This window comes from Podarcis filfolensis (assembly GCF_964270895.1).
Source record: "Podarcis filfolensis genome assembly, chromosome: 8".
NCBI lineage: Eukaryota > Metazoa > Chordata > Lepidosauria > Squamata > Lacertidae > Podarcis > Podarcis filfolensis.
In genome coordinates, this window is record NC_139611.1 from 70,745,365 (window position 1) to 70,765,278 (window position 19,914).

Here is a 19,914-nt window from a genome sequence, read left to right on the forward strand (position 1 = left end):
TCGCAATACAGTAAAGAGGGAGAATTATCCTGTTGAGAACATACATTAGATTTTTTTAAAAAACCAAAAAAACCCTCATAGCCAGGCACCACCAGAGAGCCAGTTTCACAGTCAGTTGTCTGGAATATACATTAGTTATCATCCTTTTTACCAGGCAGCCTTTTACCAGTTGAAGTTCCTTGTTCACATGTCCCAGAATTGTCTACTTTGATTGACAGAGCTCTCCATGATCTTAGGTGTAGGTTTTTCTCATTACCCTGATCCCATCACCCTATATAGGGTTTCCATATTTCAAAAAGTTAAAATCCAGACACAAAAGTTGTTGAGCTTTTTTGCAAAAATCTTAATATATATAAGGAAATTCGCCAAAATCTAGACTTCCAACATGGGTTTCCATATGTCAGGATTTTCCCAGACATTTCAGCAATTTTCGCCCTGTTTTTGACTGCCATATTCCGGCTACGTCCAGGAAATTCTGGGCATATGGTAACCGTAATTAATGAGCTTTTAAAAAGTCAACAAGACTTAGTGGGGGCAGGGTCTTGGTGCATTTTGCTTATATTTTGAGATCTGGACACACACACACACTCAAAGTGCAAAAGTGTACAGCAGTCTGCCTCCAGATGACTGCATCCAGGTGCACCTTCAGATCAATGACTGGCACTTGGACCAGTTCAAAGGAGGAGAAATCACAGCGGAGGTGTTTGCAGCGTCAAGTACCGCATGCAGTTAGCTCCCCCTAATGGATCAGGGAAGAATGACAGAAATTCATGATCTTATATAAGGGATGAACGAGGTACAAACATTTGGCCCTTCACCTAGTTTATCCCTAATTTCCCTTTCATGAAGTATGATTTGCCTACAGGGACATTTCTTCAAAGAACTCCATTCCCATGTTTTCCATTCCCTTGTGGCTTAAGTTCAGGAATTGGTGGGAAAGGGTCATGACATACAGCTGCTCTGATAATTGCTGGGCCCTTCCTAGCTGCCATAGCATAGAAAACAGGAGTCCAGGATTGTGCCCAAAGGGTCTCTAGGATAAGGCTACTGATGACTAGCTAGTAACCCTGACATTCTACCTCCACTCTCAGAGGCAGTAATGTTTCTGAATCCCAGCTGCAGAGAGAAGTACTGTATTTGGTTGCACTCAAGTCCCATTTGGCTACTGAAAGTAAAGGTAAAGGTAAAAGTAAAGGTAAAGGACCCCTGGACAGTTAAGTCCAGTCAAAGGCGACTATGGGGTTGTGGCGCTCATCTCGCTTTTAGACTGAGGGAGCCAGCGTTTGTCTACAGACAGCTTTCTGGGTCATGTGGCCAGCAGGACTAAACTGCTTCTGGCGCAATGGGACACTGTGACGGAAACCAGAGCACACGGAAATGCCGTTTAGCTTCCTGCAGCAGTGGTACCTATTTATCTACTTGCACTGGTGTGCTTTCGAACTGCTAGGTTGGCAGGAGCTGGGACAGAGCAACGGGAGCTCACCCCGTCACAGGGATTCAAACTGCCGGCCTTCTGATCGGCAAGCCCAAGAGGCTCAGTGGGCTGTAGGAAGTGGTGTAACTGCTACTGTGCCAGCGGTGATCCGTGAGCCGGCGCCATCCAAAGACACTTCCGGGTCACGTGGCCAGCGTGACGAAGCTGCAGCTGGCGAGCCAGCACCAGCGCAGCACACAGAAACGCCGTTTACCTTCCCGCTATAAAGCGGTCCCTATTTATCTACTTGCACTTAAGAGTGCTTTCAAACTGCTAGGTGGGCAGGAGCTGGGACCGAACGACGGGAGCTCACCCCATCACAGGCATTCAAACTGCCGACCTTCGAACTGCCGACCATACGATCGGCAAGTCCTAGGCGCTGAGGTTTTACCCACAGCGCCACCCGCGTCCCTAAGGGGTCTCAGAAACCCCTTGACAGCATTAAGCTGTCTAAGAGCATAGGACTGCTCTGTTAGTTTAGTGCAATTAGAATTGAAATCAGCGGGACTTACTTCTGAATAAGGATGGGTAAGGTCTAAGATCAAGCTACAAACCATTATGGGGTGTGCACTGCTCTTCCAGGGATACTGCCATTAGAGGTACATCCTGTATCTGCACAAACCTACGATGACTAATAGCTCTCAGGATCTGTGGTTTGGTTTCTGTCATTCTGTTTTTACATGTTTTTATTTTGCTTTTAATTGCAATTTTAAAAAGAAACAAACACTTGGTGTTTGAAGCCCTGGGAAGGAAGGGCGGGATATAAATTCAACAAATAACTCAATATCCTCCTAGGCCTTCCTGTTTTTGTTAAGCTGCAAAAAACACTCTAAGAATTGGTGTGTGTTTATGTACTGGTGACGGTACGGGTGCTAGCCAATACGTGCCCACCACAGCTGGCTTTCCTCCAGTTCCAACCGAAGCCGACCAAAAATCTGGCAGAACTGGTTTCCCCAAAGATTGCTGCACAGCAGGGGAAATGTATGTCAGTTTGGAGTGCAGCAACAACCCCATAAAAGCCACCTCCACTCCCTTAAATGTTACATCTGTGTTTGTGGGTCAGATTGTTCCCATCCCTTTCTCTCACTTGTTGACGTTCAGTTTGAGACATTCCTGTCTCTTCCTCTCCCTTTGCTCCTTTTGTCCTCTGTGTAGGGATCAACGGAGCCCCTCCCTAACATTCAAGAAATTCAGTGCTGTTCCTTTGACAATAGAACAGTGGAAGACAAAGGAGGGGTTCAGTCAAACCCTGCCATGTGCTCTTTCAACACACAAGGAGGCTGAGAGGTTGCCCAATCTTGCCATCTTGCTTGCCCCCATCATGTACTTCCCTCCCCCACCAGTCATGTCTTTGGTAGCCGTGTGAAGGGGCTACATGTAGGGAGAGGGGAGAAATTTGACTTTGAAAGTGGCCCTCCCTAATTTGTACTTTCTGGAACAAGAAAGCAAAATTCAAATTTCTTTGAATTTTGTAAAGCAGCCAAGTAATGGCTAGGAAATTGCATATACAGTAAGTCTGCAGCTTATGTGCATTTCAGTTGTGCACATTCAGCTTTATGAGCTTAGCAAAATAATAATAATAATAATAATAATAATAATAATAATAATAATCAATAAGGGGGCAGAAAGGGGTCCAAGCATCCAGGAAAATAAACTTTGGCAATCCCATCCGCCATTGCACCCAAAGAACTTTGATTTGGGCTTTATGCGTGGTCCCTGGAACATAAACCTCACATAGGTTTTGGGCCTACAGTACTTCTGTGAAGTGTGCATAGCAATTCATAGATCAGTGAAAGTAACGTACACAAATGCATTATATTAGAGGAAATATAAATATTATATGCTTTGGCTATTGTGCATGTTAGGCAAAAAGGCATACAAAAATTAGGAGAAATTCACTCTAAAATGCTAATGAATTTTCACAAGGATTTTTTTTTAGAAAGATATTCAAATGCTAATTAATGAGGAAAACTGACTTTAAGATTGGAAAAACAAGAAACAGAGAAACCAAAATTGATTTATTCACCTGTCACTAGATACACTTTGATGAATGTTTACCACACACATAAGCTCTCCCTTGACATATTTCCCCTCAAATGGAGACCCCAGTATGTGAATACAATCCTTCCATGTGGCTTGCGGCACATCATGTATCATGTATCACTTAACATGTTAAAGGATGGTTCTACATTTGAATGAGTCCCCTAATTGCAGAGCTGCCCAGCCAAAGCCTGATCAAAGTCTCTTTGTTTTTGCTCCTGATCTGTGTGTCACAGTTTTGCTCATTTGTGGGGGCGGATCCTGATCCATGGATCATATTCTTGCTCTCTCTTTTTTTGGAGTCCTGAGGTCCCCGAAATGAGAGAAAATGTGGCCCGCATGTCAGAGCAAAAAAGTGAGAGAAATCACAAGAGGGAAATCATTCTTTCTAGTCCAGATCTGCTGTATCAGGCCCATGGCATTCTTTACCCCCTGCACAGTGACCAAGCAGAATCTGAGCACAATAACACTCTCCCGTTCTGTAGGTTCCAACAACTGGTGTCAGTCTGCATTTCTTAGTACAGAAAGTATTGATCTGAGGTGTAGAGATCTTTCCTGTTCAGCTTAGTTAAAGAGGGTTCTGGAAAGTTTTCTTTCTATGTGAAAGAAACAGGCAGAAGGTTCTTGTTTGGGTTATTTCTTCCGGGAAGCTGATTACAGCTGGTTTAAACAGGTTCTGTTATCTTTCTGTCAAGGTCGTGCTGACTATAATAGTAAGACCAGGAGGAGCCTGGGTCTCACGCACTTTTCTCTTTCTGTCTCTCTATTCTAGTGTGGTGTTCTGTATGCTATAGCGCTAAGGATAAGTCTTATAAGTCATTGAAAGTTTTATTGTAAGCGCTGCAGCTGGATTTTTATGGACTGTGCTAATCCTGAATGTATCGGATTTGTGACCATGATGCTCATTTGCCTTCAGTAACAGCAAAGCTCAGCTGAACAACAGATAGCTCTATCGGCCATAAATTTGTCCAATCACCTTATAAGCCACCTGGTTTAGTGACCCGCACTGCCCCCTGGGGGAGCAAATGCCAGAGTTTAAGTTTGTGCTGCATGGATTTTTATTATTAGTATTAAAATAAAATAAAAAAAATTTTTTTAATAAGAATATGCAAAAATGAATTGATAAATGGATGAAAATATAGAATTATAATATGTTATGATATAGAGTTAAGATAAATGAAAGAGGGTAAGGATTTGCTGAATTGATTATGTAAATGGGAATACAAAAAGGGGAGGTGTGAGGAGGTCAAGGAAACAAGCAAATGAGCTTAAAGATATCAAAAAATGGATTTGCTTTTTGTATTTTGTATTTTCTTTTTTTTCTCCTCTATGTATCTTTGTATTTTTTGTATTTTTCTTTTTCTTTGTTTTCTTTTTATTCTGTAAATCTCTGTTTTTTGTAAAACCCTAATAAATATCTTTTTTTAAAAAAAGTATTAAAATAAAATTTAATATTTAATTTAAAATTAAAATTTTAAAATTAAAATTATTATTAAAATTCATCCATTCATTCATACAATGTAAAAACACAAAAATACACAACACAGCACACACAATAACAATACCCTCTCCCCTACACACATACAGCTTAAAAGGCCATAGATTGTTTAATTAGCCAAAGTACATTCTTTCCTCTGTCTTGAATCTTCCAACATTCAGCCTCCTTGGCTGTCTAAGGAAGTTCTAAGTGTTATGAGAGAGGGAGAAAAACTTCTTCTATCTACTTTCTCAATTTTATAAAATTTATCGTGTCCCCACTTACGCACCTTTCCCCTAAATTAAAAGCTCTCAAGCGCTGCAAATGGGATGCCCTTATATTTTGGGTGTTCTCCTGCTCAGAAGTAAGTCCTCCTGAGTTCAGTGGGATTTAGTCCCAGGTAAATGTGCAGCAGCTACGAAATTAAAAGACGCCTGCTTCTTGGGAGAAAAGCAATGACAAACCTAGACAGCATCTTAAAAAGCAGAGACATCACCTTGCCGACAAAGGCCAGTATAGTTAAAGCTATGGTTTTCCCAGTAGTGATGTATGGAAGTGAGAGCTGGACCATAAAGAAGGCTGATCGCCAAAGAATTGATGCTTTTGAATTATGGTGCTGGAGGAGACTCTTGAGAGTCCCATGGACTGCAAGAAGATCAAACCCATCCATTCTTAAGGAAATCAGCCCTGAGTGCTCACTGGAAGGACAGATCCTGAAGCTGAGACTCCAATACTTTGGCCACTTCATGAGAAGAGAAGACTCCCTGGAAAAGCCCCTGATGTTGGGAAAGATGGAGGGCACAAGGAGAAGGGGACGACAGAGGAAGAGATGGTTGGACAGTGTTTTCGAAGCTACCAGCATGAGTTTGACTAAACTGCGGGAGGCAGTGGAAGACAGGAGTGCCTGGTGTGCTCTGGTCCATGGGGTCACGAAGAGTCGGACACGACTAAACGACTAAACACAACAACAAATGTGCAAGATTGCAGCTTTATTACCTCTGATTTTGACCCATTGCTTCTGCTGACTTTAAAATTATTTAATGACTTTAAAATTATTTATAGACTGCTCCAATTGCTCGCATCCTTATTAAAGAGCCAAATCGCACGTTTAACGTGGCGTCTGCTGAGTCATGATGAGTCGACTGATGTCTCGAGAATGCTGCTGTTCCATAGGTTCCCTGTAGGCTTAATGGCTGGACCATTCCAATCCTAAATTAGAGCACGCAAAGGCCAATTCTGCACAGCGATGATGCACAGGAAAATAAGTGTCAATTATACGGTAGTGTGCTTAGTGATGCTAGAGGGCTGCGGTGTGCCAAGAATCCTGCACACCGGCCCATTCCTCTGCTATTGGGTGCATCTGCCCATGAGGCTATTTCCTTTCCAACTGGGATGAGAAGGTGCCAGCCTGAGAGATGGCACAAATGATAATGACAGATCAGGAGGCGTCCCCCCAGCCAGTAAATGCCACCTGCCACCTGAGGGCACCTGCTGCGGGGCCCAGGGCGGGTTAAAAGCATGTGGCATAGGGAAAGGCCAGTCGTGAGTCAGAGGCTATAGGAGCCTGGCCATCGGCAAGGAGACAAGCTGCTGGGAGGTCTTGCCAACAGAGGGTTGCATCCCAGGGATTCTGCTTTTAAGCTGGTAAGCACAAGGGGAGGTGTTACTAGGGATAGGGGAGAAATTCAGCTTTGTTTGCATTTCGGTGAGAAGCAACCTAATTTGAACTTCCAGAAGCAATAGGCCAACCAAAACCTTTGAAATTTGCACTTCTCCAAATTCTGCGAAGTACCTCTGCAACCAAAGAACGTGTGTACAATTGCACGTGCTAATGAAAATAACTTACCAAAATGCATTATATTGGGGGGGGTGCTCGCAAAAATGTGCTTTATGTGGAGTAATTCCCACTAAAATGCTGACAATTTTCTTGGCGGATAATAATAGTGGTACCTCGGGTTACAGACGCTTCAGGTTACAGACACTTCGGGTTACAGACTCCGCTATCCCAGAAATAGTACCTTGGGTTAAGAACTTTGCTTCAGGATAAGAACAGAAATCGGGCTCCGGCGGCGCGGCGGCAGCAGGAGGCCCCATTAGCTAAAGTGGTGCTTCAGGTTAAGAACAGTTTCAGGTTAAGAACGGACCTCCAGAACGAATTAAGTTCTTAACCCGAGGTACCACTATAACAACAACAACAACAATTTGCTGTGGAAATGCAGAAAACTGAATTTAAAATTTGAAGAATGAGAAATTGAGAGAAGTGAAAATTTCCAGATCCATTCACCTCTTATGTTCCAGAAGCCTTCATTTGTTATTAAATGAATGGCACCAGCACCGGGGCAGTCCCCTATTTTTAGACAATCCTCAATTTGAAAGTCTGTTTGGTCCAAATCCAATTTAAAGATAGTGACCCATAAGAAGGAAGAACCTTGAAGTTTGCCACCAACAGTTAAAAGCACCTGGGCAACAGACTGAGCAGGCAGGCAGCTCCCCCTGGTCAGTCTTTATAACAACAGGTTATCTCCAATGTTAATCCTATTCAAAAGTAGTTTCCTTAAAAATAATGGACATGAATACCTTAGATCAGTGTTTCCCAAACTTAGGTCTCCAGTTGTTGGACTACAACTCCCATTAGCCCTAGCTGGCAGGACAAATAGTCGGGGATTATGGGAATTATAGTCCCAATACAGCTGGAGACCCAAGTCTGGGAAACGCTGCCCTTGATCCTTTATAGTAAACCTTGCTAAATTGGCACAAGGACATTTTATGCAAATTAGTGTCTTATTTCAATCCCTAGTGCATGTCGTCCTTTTTTTTTGGCAATGCAGAAAAATCTTAATCTTTGGGCAGTTGCCGGGGGGGCACGGTATCCCCAAACCAGCATTTTGTGCAGTGCCTGGTAGCTGGATGTAGTCCCCCTTTTAGTTTCTCACAGCACCACTAAGCCTAGTGTCACTCTGGGTCATGGCGCCGGAAGTGCTGCCACTACTGCCAGATAAGCCCACCAAGACTCATTGCCTGAAATCCTGGACAACTGCTAGCCAGTGAGCTAGATGGACTCATTGTAAGGCAGTTTCCTAAGTACCCATGTTTCCTCGAAGACAGAGCCAACCATGCCTTGGTTCACCTCTTGCAGCAGGGACTGCTTTGACTGATAGCAGTAGCTTTTCAAGACTCTTGAAGCGTCTTACCTGGTCCTGTTATCTGAGATTGTTTGCTGACCTTGGAAACTGTTTTATTCTGAGTCATATCCTTGATCCGTTTAGCTCGCAGTTAACAGAAGCAGCTCCAGAACTGGCCCTACTAAATATCTTCCAAGACACACGCTACACACATAAGAGCTTATAAGTCACTTACTCTCAGCAGCTAGGAGTGTCATAACCAGATGCTGGAGGGAGCTGTTCGGAGCGAATATGGACCACTGGTACCAAACTGCTCTACTAGAAAAACTAACCAACAAATTGAAACTATCAAGGGGACAAACAAAGACGGACCCCTTGACCCTTGGGTAGCTCCCCTTTATCACATACACAGGCCAACAAGACAATGACCAATCCCTCACAACCGACAACATACGAATCAATATGGCGGACTTAACCCAGCAATGCCACCCACCCACCCACCCCAAACACGAACCAGCCATGCCTTGGGCCCTCTGGTCTCTTGCTCCGCCAGCAAAAATAAGACACCTATCCACACAAAGCTGATTTTTTAAAAAAGTTCCACTTGTATACTAGGTCAAGAATGAAACTTGAATGTCTCCTTCACCCCACTTTTTCTGTTCCTGTTTTTCCATTTCTCCATTTTCTCCTGTCTCTCTCTCTCCTTCTCTCCCCACCTCTCTTTCCCCCTCAACCCCATACAGTGGTACCTCGGGTTAAGAACTTAGTTCGTTCTGGGCATCCGTTCTTAACCTGAAATTGTTCTTAACCTGAGGTACCACTTTAGCTAATGGGGCCTCCCGCTGCTACCACACAATTTCTGTTCTCATCCTGAAGCAAAATTCTTAACCCGAGGTGCTATTTCTGGGTTAGCGGAGTCTGTAACCTGAAGCATCTGTAACCTGAAGCGTCTGTAACCTGAGGTACCACTGTATTAAGGGACCCCTGACCATTAGGTCCAGTTGTGACAGACTCTGGTGTTGCAGTGCTCATCTCGCTTTATTGGCTGAGGGAGCTGGTGTACAGCTTCCGGGTCATGTGGCCAGCATGACTAAGCCGCTTCTGGAGAACCAGAGCAGCGCACGGAAACGCCATTTACCTTCCTGCCAGAGTGGTACCTATTTATCTACTTGCACTTTGATGTGCTTTCGAACTGCTAGGTTGGCAGGAGCAGGGACCGAGCAACGGGAGCTCACCCTGTTGCGGGGATTCGAACTGCAGTTGGCTTGTATGAAGGACTCTACGATTTGAAACAGAGACAATGAATGTACTGTACCTTTGTTACTTATGGAAAACCTTTCATTAAAAACATATGAGAGAGGAAGAGAGAAAGAGAGAGAGATGACACGGATTGGCAGTGTTATTCCAGGGATTCAGGCAAGAAATCCCTAACTAGAGATGCTGGGAACTGAACCTGGGACTTTCTGAACGCAAAGTTGGTTCTCTAGCACTGAGCTACAGCTCTCTCCCTGCATATCATTGTGCCAGGGAATTTTTTTTCTCTTGCTCAGCATCTGCACATCAGGATGCTGTTTCAAGGTGTGCAGGAGCAGGATGGAGAGCAAATTTGGCAACACATCTGCTCTGCCTCTGAGCTTCAGCCCTTCCCGCATGCTTTTCCACTGAGTCACAGTGCCTCCCGATCTTAGGAACTGCTGCCTTAGGAACTTCCACAAAGCTGCCACAAGTGGCGCTCTCTACGGCCAGTTTTCAAAGCCCTCCCTTGACTTAGTGCCCAAGCTATGCCAAATTTTTTATCAGTGGCTTTTGGGGGGGGGGGGAAGACTCCTAGGAGTGTTTGATTTATAACACAGAGCATAGCTACTTTATAACATGATCACAGGACATCCAGAAACAATTATTCTGATATGATTCTATGCCACACTGAAATGTTCAAATGCTTATTTGATTGCCCTTGAATCTTCCTGCCACACTTGCCATTCCTCCCCTGCCACAACCTTTTGAGAACCGCTGCCTTAGACCATGCAAAGGATGCAGCTGTGGCTCAAGAAGGCAAAATGTCTGTTGTTAGAGACTGCAGGACAAGACCTGCCAAGGAAAATAAGGAACCTATTTATGCATGCTACAACAACAGCAAGAGTCTTGATAGCACAAGGATGGAAGAATGAGGAAACCCCGACAAAAGAACAGCAGTGGCAAGAGAAATTGATGAACTATGCAGAACTGTCTAAATTGACATACAAATTGCGAGTCAAGGATAACTGTGACTTCAAGGAGGAATGAGAACTTTTCACAAATTATTTAAAAACACAACAAAACGAACTGGACTCCTTGGCAGGTTTTGAATAAACATACACAAATTTATTGTTGATAACATGATGGACAGATATGTAAGGATATATACATTTTTATAATATGCAGAGAAAATATGTGCAGCGAAATCAGGGAGAGGAGATGAGGGAAGTCCTGGGTGGGGGGGGTCCTTGGTTAAGGGAGAAAAATTATGTAGGCGATTATATGGTTTGATAATTTGTTATGTGGAAATTGAGCAATAAAAAATTAAAAAAAAAAAAGAAAGAAGGCAAAATGTCTGGAGCCGCCTGAGTTATCCAGTCCAATGCAAGTCAAGCGAGTCCTCCTGATGATTCTGGATAACAAATGTTTGGCTCTCCTCCCTCTGCAGGACGGATCCTCGAAAGGTCTGCAGCCACTCTCCACTCTGCTTGTGACAATGGCAGGCGTGAGGCAGCTGGCGGTTGCATTGCTCCTTGTCTCTGCTGGTAAGTGCAAAATGCAGGCACAGCGAGGGGTGGGGTGCCTCGGGATGGTGCTGGACTCCAGCTCCCATCAGCCCCAGACAGCCTGGCCAGGGATCAGGAATGATGGAGGTTTCTAAGCAGAGACTGGATTGCCATCTGTCATGGATGTTTTAGCTGAGATTCCTGCATTTCAGGGGGTTGGACTAGATGACCCTTGGGGTCCCTCCCAACTCTGCGATTCTATGATGGGGTTGTGGCCCAGCAACATCGGAGAGTTACAGGTTCTGCACCCTGTTCTCTACCCAAAGCTACAATTTCCAGAGTGGTTAATAAAATAATAATAATAATAATAATAATAATAATAATAATAATAATAATAATATTTGTACCCCACCCATCTGTCTGGGTTTAACATTCAATCCCTCTTCCCAGGGGACTCTGAGAACTATAGCTCTGTGAGGCTGGTAGGGGCACCCTAGCAACTCTCAGCACCATTAACAAACTACAGTTCCCATAATTATTATTTTAAATGAGTACTGCATGTGGGGCCAATCTTGTCAGTTTAAAAGGAGCACCATGCTCACTTTTCCGGCTTTTTAAAATACCCAGACAAGAAATTCCAGCAGGAAGTGATGGGTTGGAGCAGGAGTCCCCCCTCTCTCCGCAAGGTGTAAGGACTGAGGAGCAAAACCCTGGCTAGATATATATCTATATAAGTTCTGAAAATGCTCTGCAAAAAGCAGTTGTAAAGCTCACAATTGAAAATATCATTGAGTTGCGATTTCAGCTCTGCAGCGCCATCTGGTGTCAAAGTGTTATAACACATTTTGACTAATGTACATCTGAGTCCCCTCTTTTCTCCAGCTCTTTCTCTCTCGATCCCCTACAGCAGGGGTGACCAACTCCCAAGAGACTGCGATCTACTCACAGAGTTGAAAACTGGCAGTGATCGACCCCATTTTGGGGGGTTCAGGTCAAAGTTCTTGAGCTTGTTTTAGGAGGGAAAGCCCTGTTTTGGGGGGTTCAGGTTAAAGTTCTTGAGCGCTTTTTAGGGGAGCCAAAGTTGTTGAGCTTCTTTGTGGGGGAGCCACTGATCTACCAGTGATCCACCACAAACATCCACTGATCTACTGGTAGATCACAATCTACCTGTTGGACGTGCCTGCCCTATAGCTAAAAGCATCTTAGAACCACCTGATCCAGTAAAGATTCCATAAAAATGGCTAAAAAGCAGGAAAGGCCTGAAGCCTGATTGTTCCCTCCCTCTTCCTCAGAATCTCCAACCCTACTTTAAATAATTTACTGGCTGGAATAGAGGGACAGTGTGACATAGTGGTTAGGGCGCTGGGCCTAGGACATGAGAGATCAGGCTTCAAATCCCCACTCAGCCCAGAAGCTCCCTAGGTGAGCTTGGGCAAGACAACTCTCAACCTAATCTACCTCGCAGGGTTGTTGTTGTGCAGAGAATACGGAGATGCAGAGAACCATGTATGCTCCTTGGAGCTCCGTGGAGGGAAAGTAGGATATAATGCAATAATAATGTTGATGTGCTTTTGCAGTGTGCACCCAAGATGACGAGGGAAGGATCATTGGAGGCTATCCCTGCCTCCCCCATTCTCAGCCCTGGCAAGCATACCTGACTGGCACATATACTTGCGGGGGGACTTTGATCGCTGACTCCTGGGTAGTCACTGCTGCGCACTGCTATGGTGGGTGAGTCTGACCATGCACTGGAAATAGTCTTCTACTGAGTCCAACTGGCCCATCTAGACCTGCCCAGATGACTGGGTGCAGACAGGGGCGAACGAAGGCATCGTGACACCTGGGGCAGGGCATCGCTACGTAGGGCGCATTTGCGATGTCGCTACGTACGACGCATGCGCCAAACGTAGCGATGCTGCACATGCGCTGTACATAGCGGTTTGCCAGCAGCGCCACTCCAGCGCCGTACGGACGGTGCCGGGATCCCTCCATTGCCGCTACAGCCACAAACAGAGGGGTCCCGCCACCATCCGTACGGCGCTTGAGCAGCACCGGCGGCAAACCGTTATGTACAGCGCATGTGTGCCGTTGTTACATACAGTGCATGCGTGTGATGCTACACATATGCTGTATATAGCGGTTTGCCGCCGGCACCGGGATCCTCTGCTCGCGGCTGCAGCTGTGAACGGAGGATCCTCCACATGCAGCTGCGGCAGCGCAATGGCTGCTTGCGCCACCGTGAGCCCCCACTGGGTGCCTTCTTGTCACCCTCCCAGACATGGCACCCGGGTGCCACTGGGTGCAGATCTCCAGGGACTCAGGGCAGATGTCTTACCCTGCCTTGCCACAACCCTGAAATCTCTTTAATGGAAGATGCTGGGGGATTGAACCTAGATCTCCTGTATGACAAGTAGTATGTGCTCTGTCACCGAGCTTTAATCCCAATCAAAGTGAGAAGAGGAAAGGACAGCCATGTGCTCAGCTTGATAAGAGGACAGCCCTCAATTTCAAGGGCTGTCAGATAGGGATGGGTGGCTCTGTCCGTTTCGGTTCTTTCTGTTTCTCTCCCCACCCCCCTCACCCCATCTTAAATTCAGTCCTCCACCTTTATGCAGGAATTTGCAAAAGGAAGGAAGGAAGGAAGGAAGGAAGGAAGGAAGGAAGGAAGGAAGGAAGGAAGGAAGGAAGGAAGGAAGGAATGCTGCTGCCCTGGTCAATGGTCAGGGATGATGGGAGTTGTGGTCCAGCAACATCTGGAAGGCCACAGGTTCCCCATCCCTGCCGCAAGGCTTCTTACTATTACAATCCTGCTGAATCAACCATGTGATGAAAAAGACACCGCTGAGAGCAAATGCAAAGCTTTTGCAAATAGGTCAGGCAGAGGGTTGTATTCTACACAGACGAGCAGTGCCATCTGGTGGAGTGATTTTTACATCGCAAATCGTTACGTTATTATCAAAAGGCTTGCAATCCGCTGGGTTCGGAATATTTCATGGAAACATTCTGTACTGCAGTTTGCTACGTATTTGAGTGATTTTTCAGAAAGAAACCATTTCCCCACAGAGATGTTCAAAAGCAGCAATTTTTAAAAGTTCCTATACTTTATGATTTGGCTTCAGGGTTTAGGGTGGTGACTTTTCCTTCCCTCTTTCTGCAATTTTCACTGGGACAGGAAGCAGTTGATGGTGGAAAAGAAGTCTCTCAAAGCCAGTTTTGAACAGGAAATAAAGCCACAGTTGCTTTGCAGGCGCAGATCTAATTTTTGTGGGTGAAGCTGTCGAATTTGCATTGGCTGCAATGCACATTTGAAATTCCACCTGCGTTCTTACACTGTAGCGAACTATCTCCTGTATCAGTCTGCCTTGGCTTTACGAACAGCCTCAGAGGTTAGGACCAGCCCTACTGTTAGGCAGAGCGAGATGGCTGCCTTAGGCAGCAGATGCTTGGAGCACTGAGCAGTTGTGAGATGTGGGAAAGGCTGCATTTCCTAAGCAAACGTGGTGCCCTCAGGTGCACTCAGTTGCGCCGTTATGCAGTGGCAGCTCCCGTCTTACATACTGCAACTAGGTGCAATGGAAGACACTGTCCTGGCACTAGATTTGAATGGCAATTCTTCCGCTTCTGTAGGTGGACTGGAGTCTGTGGGTGCCCCTTTGTCCTTTGTGTCAGGCAGAAAAGAGTCTTGGGCCCTGCCATCATCCTGAGCCACCTGGAGAGTGAGCATGAAACACGGGGCCTCTTCAGTGGTGGCACCATAATTCTGAAATACCCTGCCAACAGAGATCCATTCTTGCCATCATTTAAAATCTTCTTACCAACAGGCTTTTCATGCTCAATTGTAGTGCAACCTGGCTTGCAGTGTTTCAGACTTCTGCTTTTCATTGAATCTTTGCAATTTTATTTTATTTTTAATTGTTACATGCAACCTCCGTCTCTGAACAGTAATAAATCTCTGGGTTTGGTTTCCTTGGAAGGAAGGTCACTGGAGGTGGGTGGCATTAATAAGGGTTATTTACACATATATGAAGGATGGGTGCAAGATGGAAGGTTCCCAGCATTAGCACCCCATCAGATCCTGCTCCCATTTTAGGTATTGGGGGAGAGCACTGGATTCTCGCAGAAAGCAAATCTGGCTTCTTAGTCTCCTTCTAGCCCAGTTCCAGGACAAGACTGCCAGGTTATTGTTGCTTCACATCCACACACCTTGATGACCATACATGGAAACAAAATCCATATCCGGAATGGCTTTCATCCATCTCCTCAGCAGGCCACTCTGCTACAGCCATTGAGGTACACATGCCATATATTTAAAGCACATTTAAAGAACTCCCCCTTCCCACAAATCCTGGGAACTGCAGTTTTTTAAGAGTGTTGGCAGTTGTAGCTCTGCAAGGGGTAAACTACAGTTCCCAGAATTCTTTGGGGGGAATTAATGTGCTTTAACAAGGGACGCAGGTGGCGCTGTGGGTTAAACCACAGAGCCTAGGACTTGCTGATCAGAAGGTCGGTGGTTCAAATCCCCGTGACAGGGTGAGCTCCCGTTGCTCGGTCCCTGCTCCTGCCAACCTAGCAGTTCGAAAGCACATCAAAGTACAAGTAGATAAATAGGTATCGCTCCGGCAGGAAGGTAAACGGCGTTTCTGTGCACTGCTCTGGTTCACCAGAAGCGGCTTAGTTATGCTGGCCACATGACCCGGAATCTGTACACTGGCTCCCTCAGCCAATAAAGCGAGATGAGCGCCACAACCCCAGAGTCGGCCACGACTGGGCCTAACGGTCAAGGGTCCCTTTACCTTTACCTAATGTGCTTTAAATGTACGGTTCGTGCACAGCCATAATCTATAGCAGCCCTGCTGGCTCCGTTAAGACTATTCAATCTTAAAATCAAGAATCACAGAGCTGTAAGGGATGCCTCAGGCATTGCACGGACTGCACCCTATCCCATTCCCCCCACCCCCAACGCACTTTAACACTTATTGATCCTATTGTGTACCTACTCTGGGAGCTTTATGCTGCGAGCAGAAAAGCAGGGATAGCAATGCGTTGAATGATTTACTGATGGCATACTCTGCTTGTGAGCCAGGGACAGCATGTGCAGTGGTGCTCTCTGTACAAACCAGCTTCTCTTCTCTCCTTGTTGCCTAGCAAAATAATCGTGCGGCTGGGGAAACACAACCTGGCGATCCGGGAAGAAGGGGAGCAGACCCGGAGGGTGGTCAGGTACTTCCGCCACCCGCGTTTTGACCCCCGTACCCTCAACAATGACGTCATGATGCTGAAGCTGGAGAGGCCAGTCCCCTTTACACAGAATCTACATCCTCTGGAGTTACCCAGAGGCTGCTCTCCCCCTGGGACGGAGTGCCTTGTTTCTGGCTGGGGCACCCTCACTACGCCACAAGGTACATGCACGGGCGCAAAAGAACCAACTCTTTTTGCTCACCTTCATTGCAAAGCTGGGGAACCACTGGGCCAGCAGATGTAGCTGGACTACAGCTCCCCATCATCCCTAACCATTGGCTGTGCTGGGCTAATGTAAGGTTGCCATGTGTCCTCTTTTTCTAGGACACGTCCTCTTTTTCAGGGGTAAAATTTCTGTCCAGGTAGATTCTTTAAATTTTCCAAAATATGTCTGACTATACTTTCTGGATGAGACATAAGACACATAACTGGTGCTTTCCTCTTCTCTTCTCCTGCTCCCCTCGGCAATATATCACAGCTTCTATAGCCTACATATAGTAGGGGTATTTAAAATGAGAGTCGTCATAGTCCTCTTTTTTGCTCTTCAAAATATGGGCAACCCCAGCTGATGCGAACTGGGATCCAGCAACATCTGGAGGGACAAAGGTTCCTCAGCCCTGCCTCAATGCGCAGGCTGCCAATGCGCTGCTCACAGGCACACCTGCAACTGCAGAGGCCTTCCCTGGTGGACAAAGTGGGGGGGAATTAAATGTTGCACTATGCTGATCATTCAATCATTGCAAGCATCTCATGGAACAATCTCCCCTCCCTCTACATCCTGTTCTGTGGGTTCTCCCCCCCCCCAAAAAAAAACCCTAGAGCCAATTTCCAGGGGCACATAGGAGTGGGGTGGGGGGACCCATTGAGCAAGTGGTCTTCCTTGTGTGGGCTTCGACTGGTGGGACTCATTAGCTGAATCTTGCCCAGGGTCCCGTCTCCCTGCTGAAATTAATTTTGAAAGAGGCCCCAAACCTAATTGTTGTGTCTGTGTGTTGGAGGTCCTGGAAAATGCAGCTGGGGAGAGATGATTCATTCTGCAGGAAGATGGCCCTTCATTAGGTTTGGGGGAAAGCAAAAACAAAACAAAACTGCAAACGCTATTCTCCAGCCTAATTATTGGCAGAAAGAAGAGAGGGAGTGTTATGTGCATGAGTGTAGTATATGGGGTGCCCCATGGCAGATTCTCCCATTTGCAAGAATTCCCATGGGCCTGTAAAGGTTGGTGGTGCCTTAGAGCTCCTCCAGACCATCTGCTTATCCCGATTTGCTTGCATAGTGTTTCCTGAGTGGTAATAGCTCCTCATTCTTGAGAATTTGTTCTGGTTTGCTTACAGGGCGGGTTATGCATCAACAAGCATTCAGCCCAATTTGCTGGCCAGGTGTTTACACGTCTTCCCATTAACCATCCACCCATCCCACACTTTTCAGTACATTGCCTGTCACTTTCCTGACGGCAAAAAGCACAACTTTTTAAAGATAAGCGGATTTGCGTGTGCTAAAGCGACAGAACGCTTCGATCCACTTTAACCACACGGACCTAAATTTTGGGCATGTGCTTGAACCAGTACTGCAAAATAATGACAGTCCACAGGCACCCTTCCTGCACAATCAGAAAATCACTCCGTCGTTAAGCATTGCGGATAATTTGGACATTGAGCAGCTATTAAATGGGGAGCGGGTGGTGTTGTCTTTTCTACAGCCACTTTCCCAAACATCCTGCAGTGTGGCAACGTCAGGATTATCAGCTCAGAGAGATGTTCAGCTTCTTATCCTAACAGCATCACGAATGGGATGGTTTGTGCTGGTGTACCAGAAGGTGGAGTGGACTCCTGTCAGGTAGGATGGAGACATGGCTTTGCTACCAAAGGCTGTCTAAAGAGAATTTTCTCCCACCTTCCATTCTTGCATGTTCTCATCCTCAGTGCCCATTCTTCTGTGCCATGCCTTGTCCTTGCCTCTTGGCAATGGTTGCCTCTTGGGCTTGCTGATCGGAAAGTTGGCAGTTCAAATCCCTGCGACGGGGTGAGCTTCCGTTGCTCTGTCCCAGCTCCTGCCAACCTAGCAGTTTGAAAGCACAACAGTGCAAGTAGATAAATAGGTACCACTGCGGCAGGAAGGTAAACGGCATTTCTATGCGCTCTGGTTTCCGTCACAGTGTTCCGTTGTGCCAGAAGCAGTTTAGTCCTCCTGGCCACACAACCTGGAAAGCTTTCTGTGGACAAATGCTGGCTCCCTCGGTCTGAAAGCAAGATGAGCGCCACAACCCCATAGTCACCTTTGACTGGACTTAACCGTCCAGGGGTCCTTTACCTTTTACCTTTTTACATTGTCCCCTCACCCTGGCCCTCCTACTTGACACCATCCTTTTCTCTCTCTCTCTCTCCCTCCCATCCATTGTTGTGCAATTATCTATCCGGCTTGCTGTCCCCTGCATATTATTCGTTGTGTATGCTTTCATGTCTTGTCAATGACAGGACTTTGGGGCAGACACCTGGGCTCATATCTGAAGGGCAGCATGTTGGCCACTTTTAGACTATGCTTATATTTAGTACCAGTGGTTTGCTGGCGCCCAGTGGGACTTGTAGGGCAGACCAGTAGTAGGTGGAGCCAGAATCAATAACTGGCAGGACCACCACACACACATACCCCAACTGGCTGCAAAGTAAGATGGCAGGCAGTTGGGGACCAGCTGAGGGTAGCCTGGTGTTGGTGGGCGATGCTTCATTTGCCCTGGCGGGCCAGCCTGCCATAGCAATACCACTGTTCTAGCCAAGTGCCCTGCTCTGCTGCAATGCTGCCCCCTGTAGGCCGGATGGCCACAATGCAATGTCAAGAACTGTGCTGCCTTTCACAGGGCGACTCCGGAGGGCCTCTCGTCTGCAATCAGCAGCTGGAGGGGATCGTCTCCTGGGGCTTGGAGAAATGTGCCCAGCCCAACCGGCCAGGGGTTTACAGCAGAGTATGCAAGTATGTCAACTGGATCCAACAAATCATGTGGAACAACTGATCCCGAGGAAAGAGCTCGTCTTATCCACATTGGTGTTCCGGCAATAATAAACAATTACCTTTTTTGGTGCGGGGGTTTAAAGTCTCTCTTTCCATGAATTCTGCAAATATATATATTCTGCAAGTATTACAGCCAGTGGTGGGTAGAACAGGATAGCTTCCCCTCTTTGAAATAAATGTATATATTGGCTCTGCTTGTTTCTCTCTTCTCCAGTGCAATGCTTTTAAAGCATTCCTCCCCCCACCAGCAACTTCTGGAACTAATTGCAGAATACCCAAGAGACCTCCATGGCTTTGCTGGCTGGAAGTGCATTACAAGTGCATGAGAATGTAGGGTGTTCTTTCAGAAGCTATCACCAGGAGGAGCTATCATTTTATTGTGCTGCGAAGAACATACTGGTTAAAGAAAGTGTCTCCAACGTTTCCAAACCCAGGACCCACTTTTAGTCCAAGGATGCATTAGGGAACCCATTTCTCAACCTTTTCCGATACATTTGCATGGTGGTAGGGCTCCTGTGGGGACCCACCTCGGATCAGGCTGTGACCCACAAGTGCAGAGCTTTCCAAACTTTGCATGTTGGTGATGCACCTTTTTAGACATGACACAGTAATTCAGTTTCACTAGCAAACCAAAGGTTAAACTTAACTTTTTTTCCAAACCATAGGAGTGCAGGAAGCGTTTGCGCAACACACCTACACACTGCAGCCGACACACTATTGTGTCACGACACACAGTTTGGAAAGCTCTGCACAAGTGGCTCCCACCCATCAGCTGAACCAGTGGGTTAAGGGACCAACAGAGAAAAGGTGACTCTT

General features: G+C 46.2%; 1 protein-coding gene across 1 annotated transcript; it reads left to right on the top strand.

Annotated features, from left to right (window-relative positions):
* Positions 1-6,595: 6,595 nt before the first annotated feature.
* On the top strand, positions 6,596-19,698 carry LOC310768974 (trypsin-like). The gene is made up of 6 exons (XM_083627973.1): positions 6,596-6,635; positions 10,797-10,893; positions 12,432-12,585; positions 16,000-16,253; positions 17,792-17,928; positions 18,947-19,698. The coding sequence occupies exons 2-6, from the start codon at positions 10,845-10,847 to the stop codon at positions 19,097-19,099; spliced, it is 747 nt and encodes a 248-aa protein (XP_083484099.1). The 5' UTR covers positions 6,596-6,635; positions 10,797-10,844; the 3' UTR covers positions 19,100-19,698.
* The last annotated feature ends 216 nt before the right edge of the window (positions 19,699-19,914 follow it).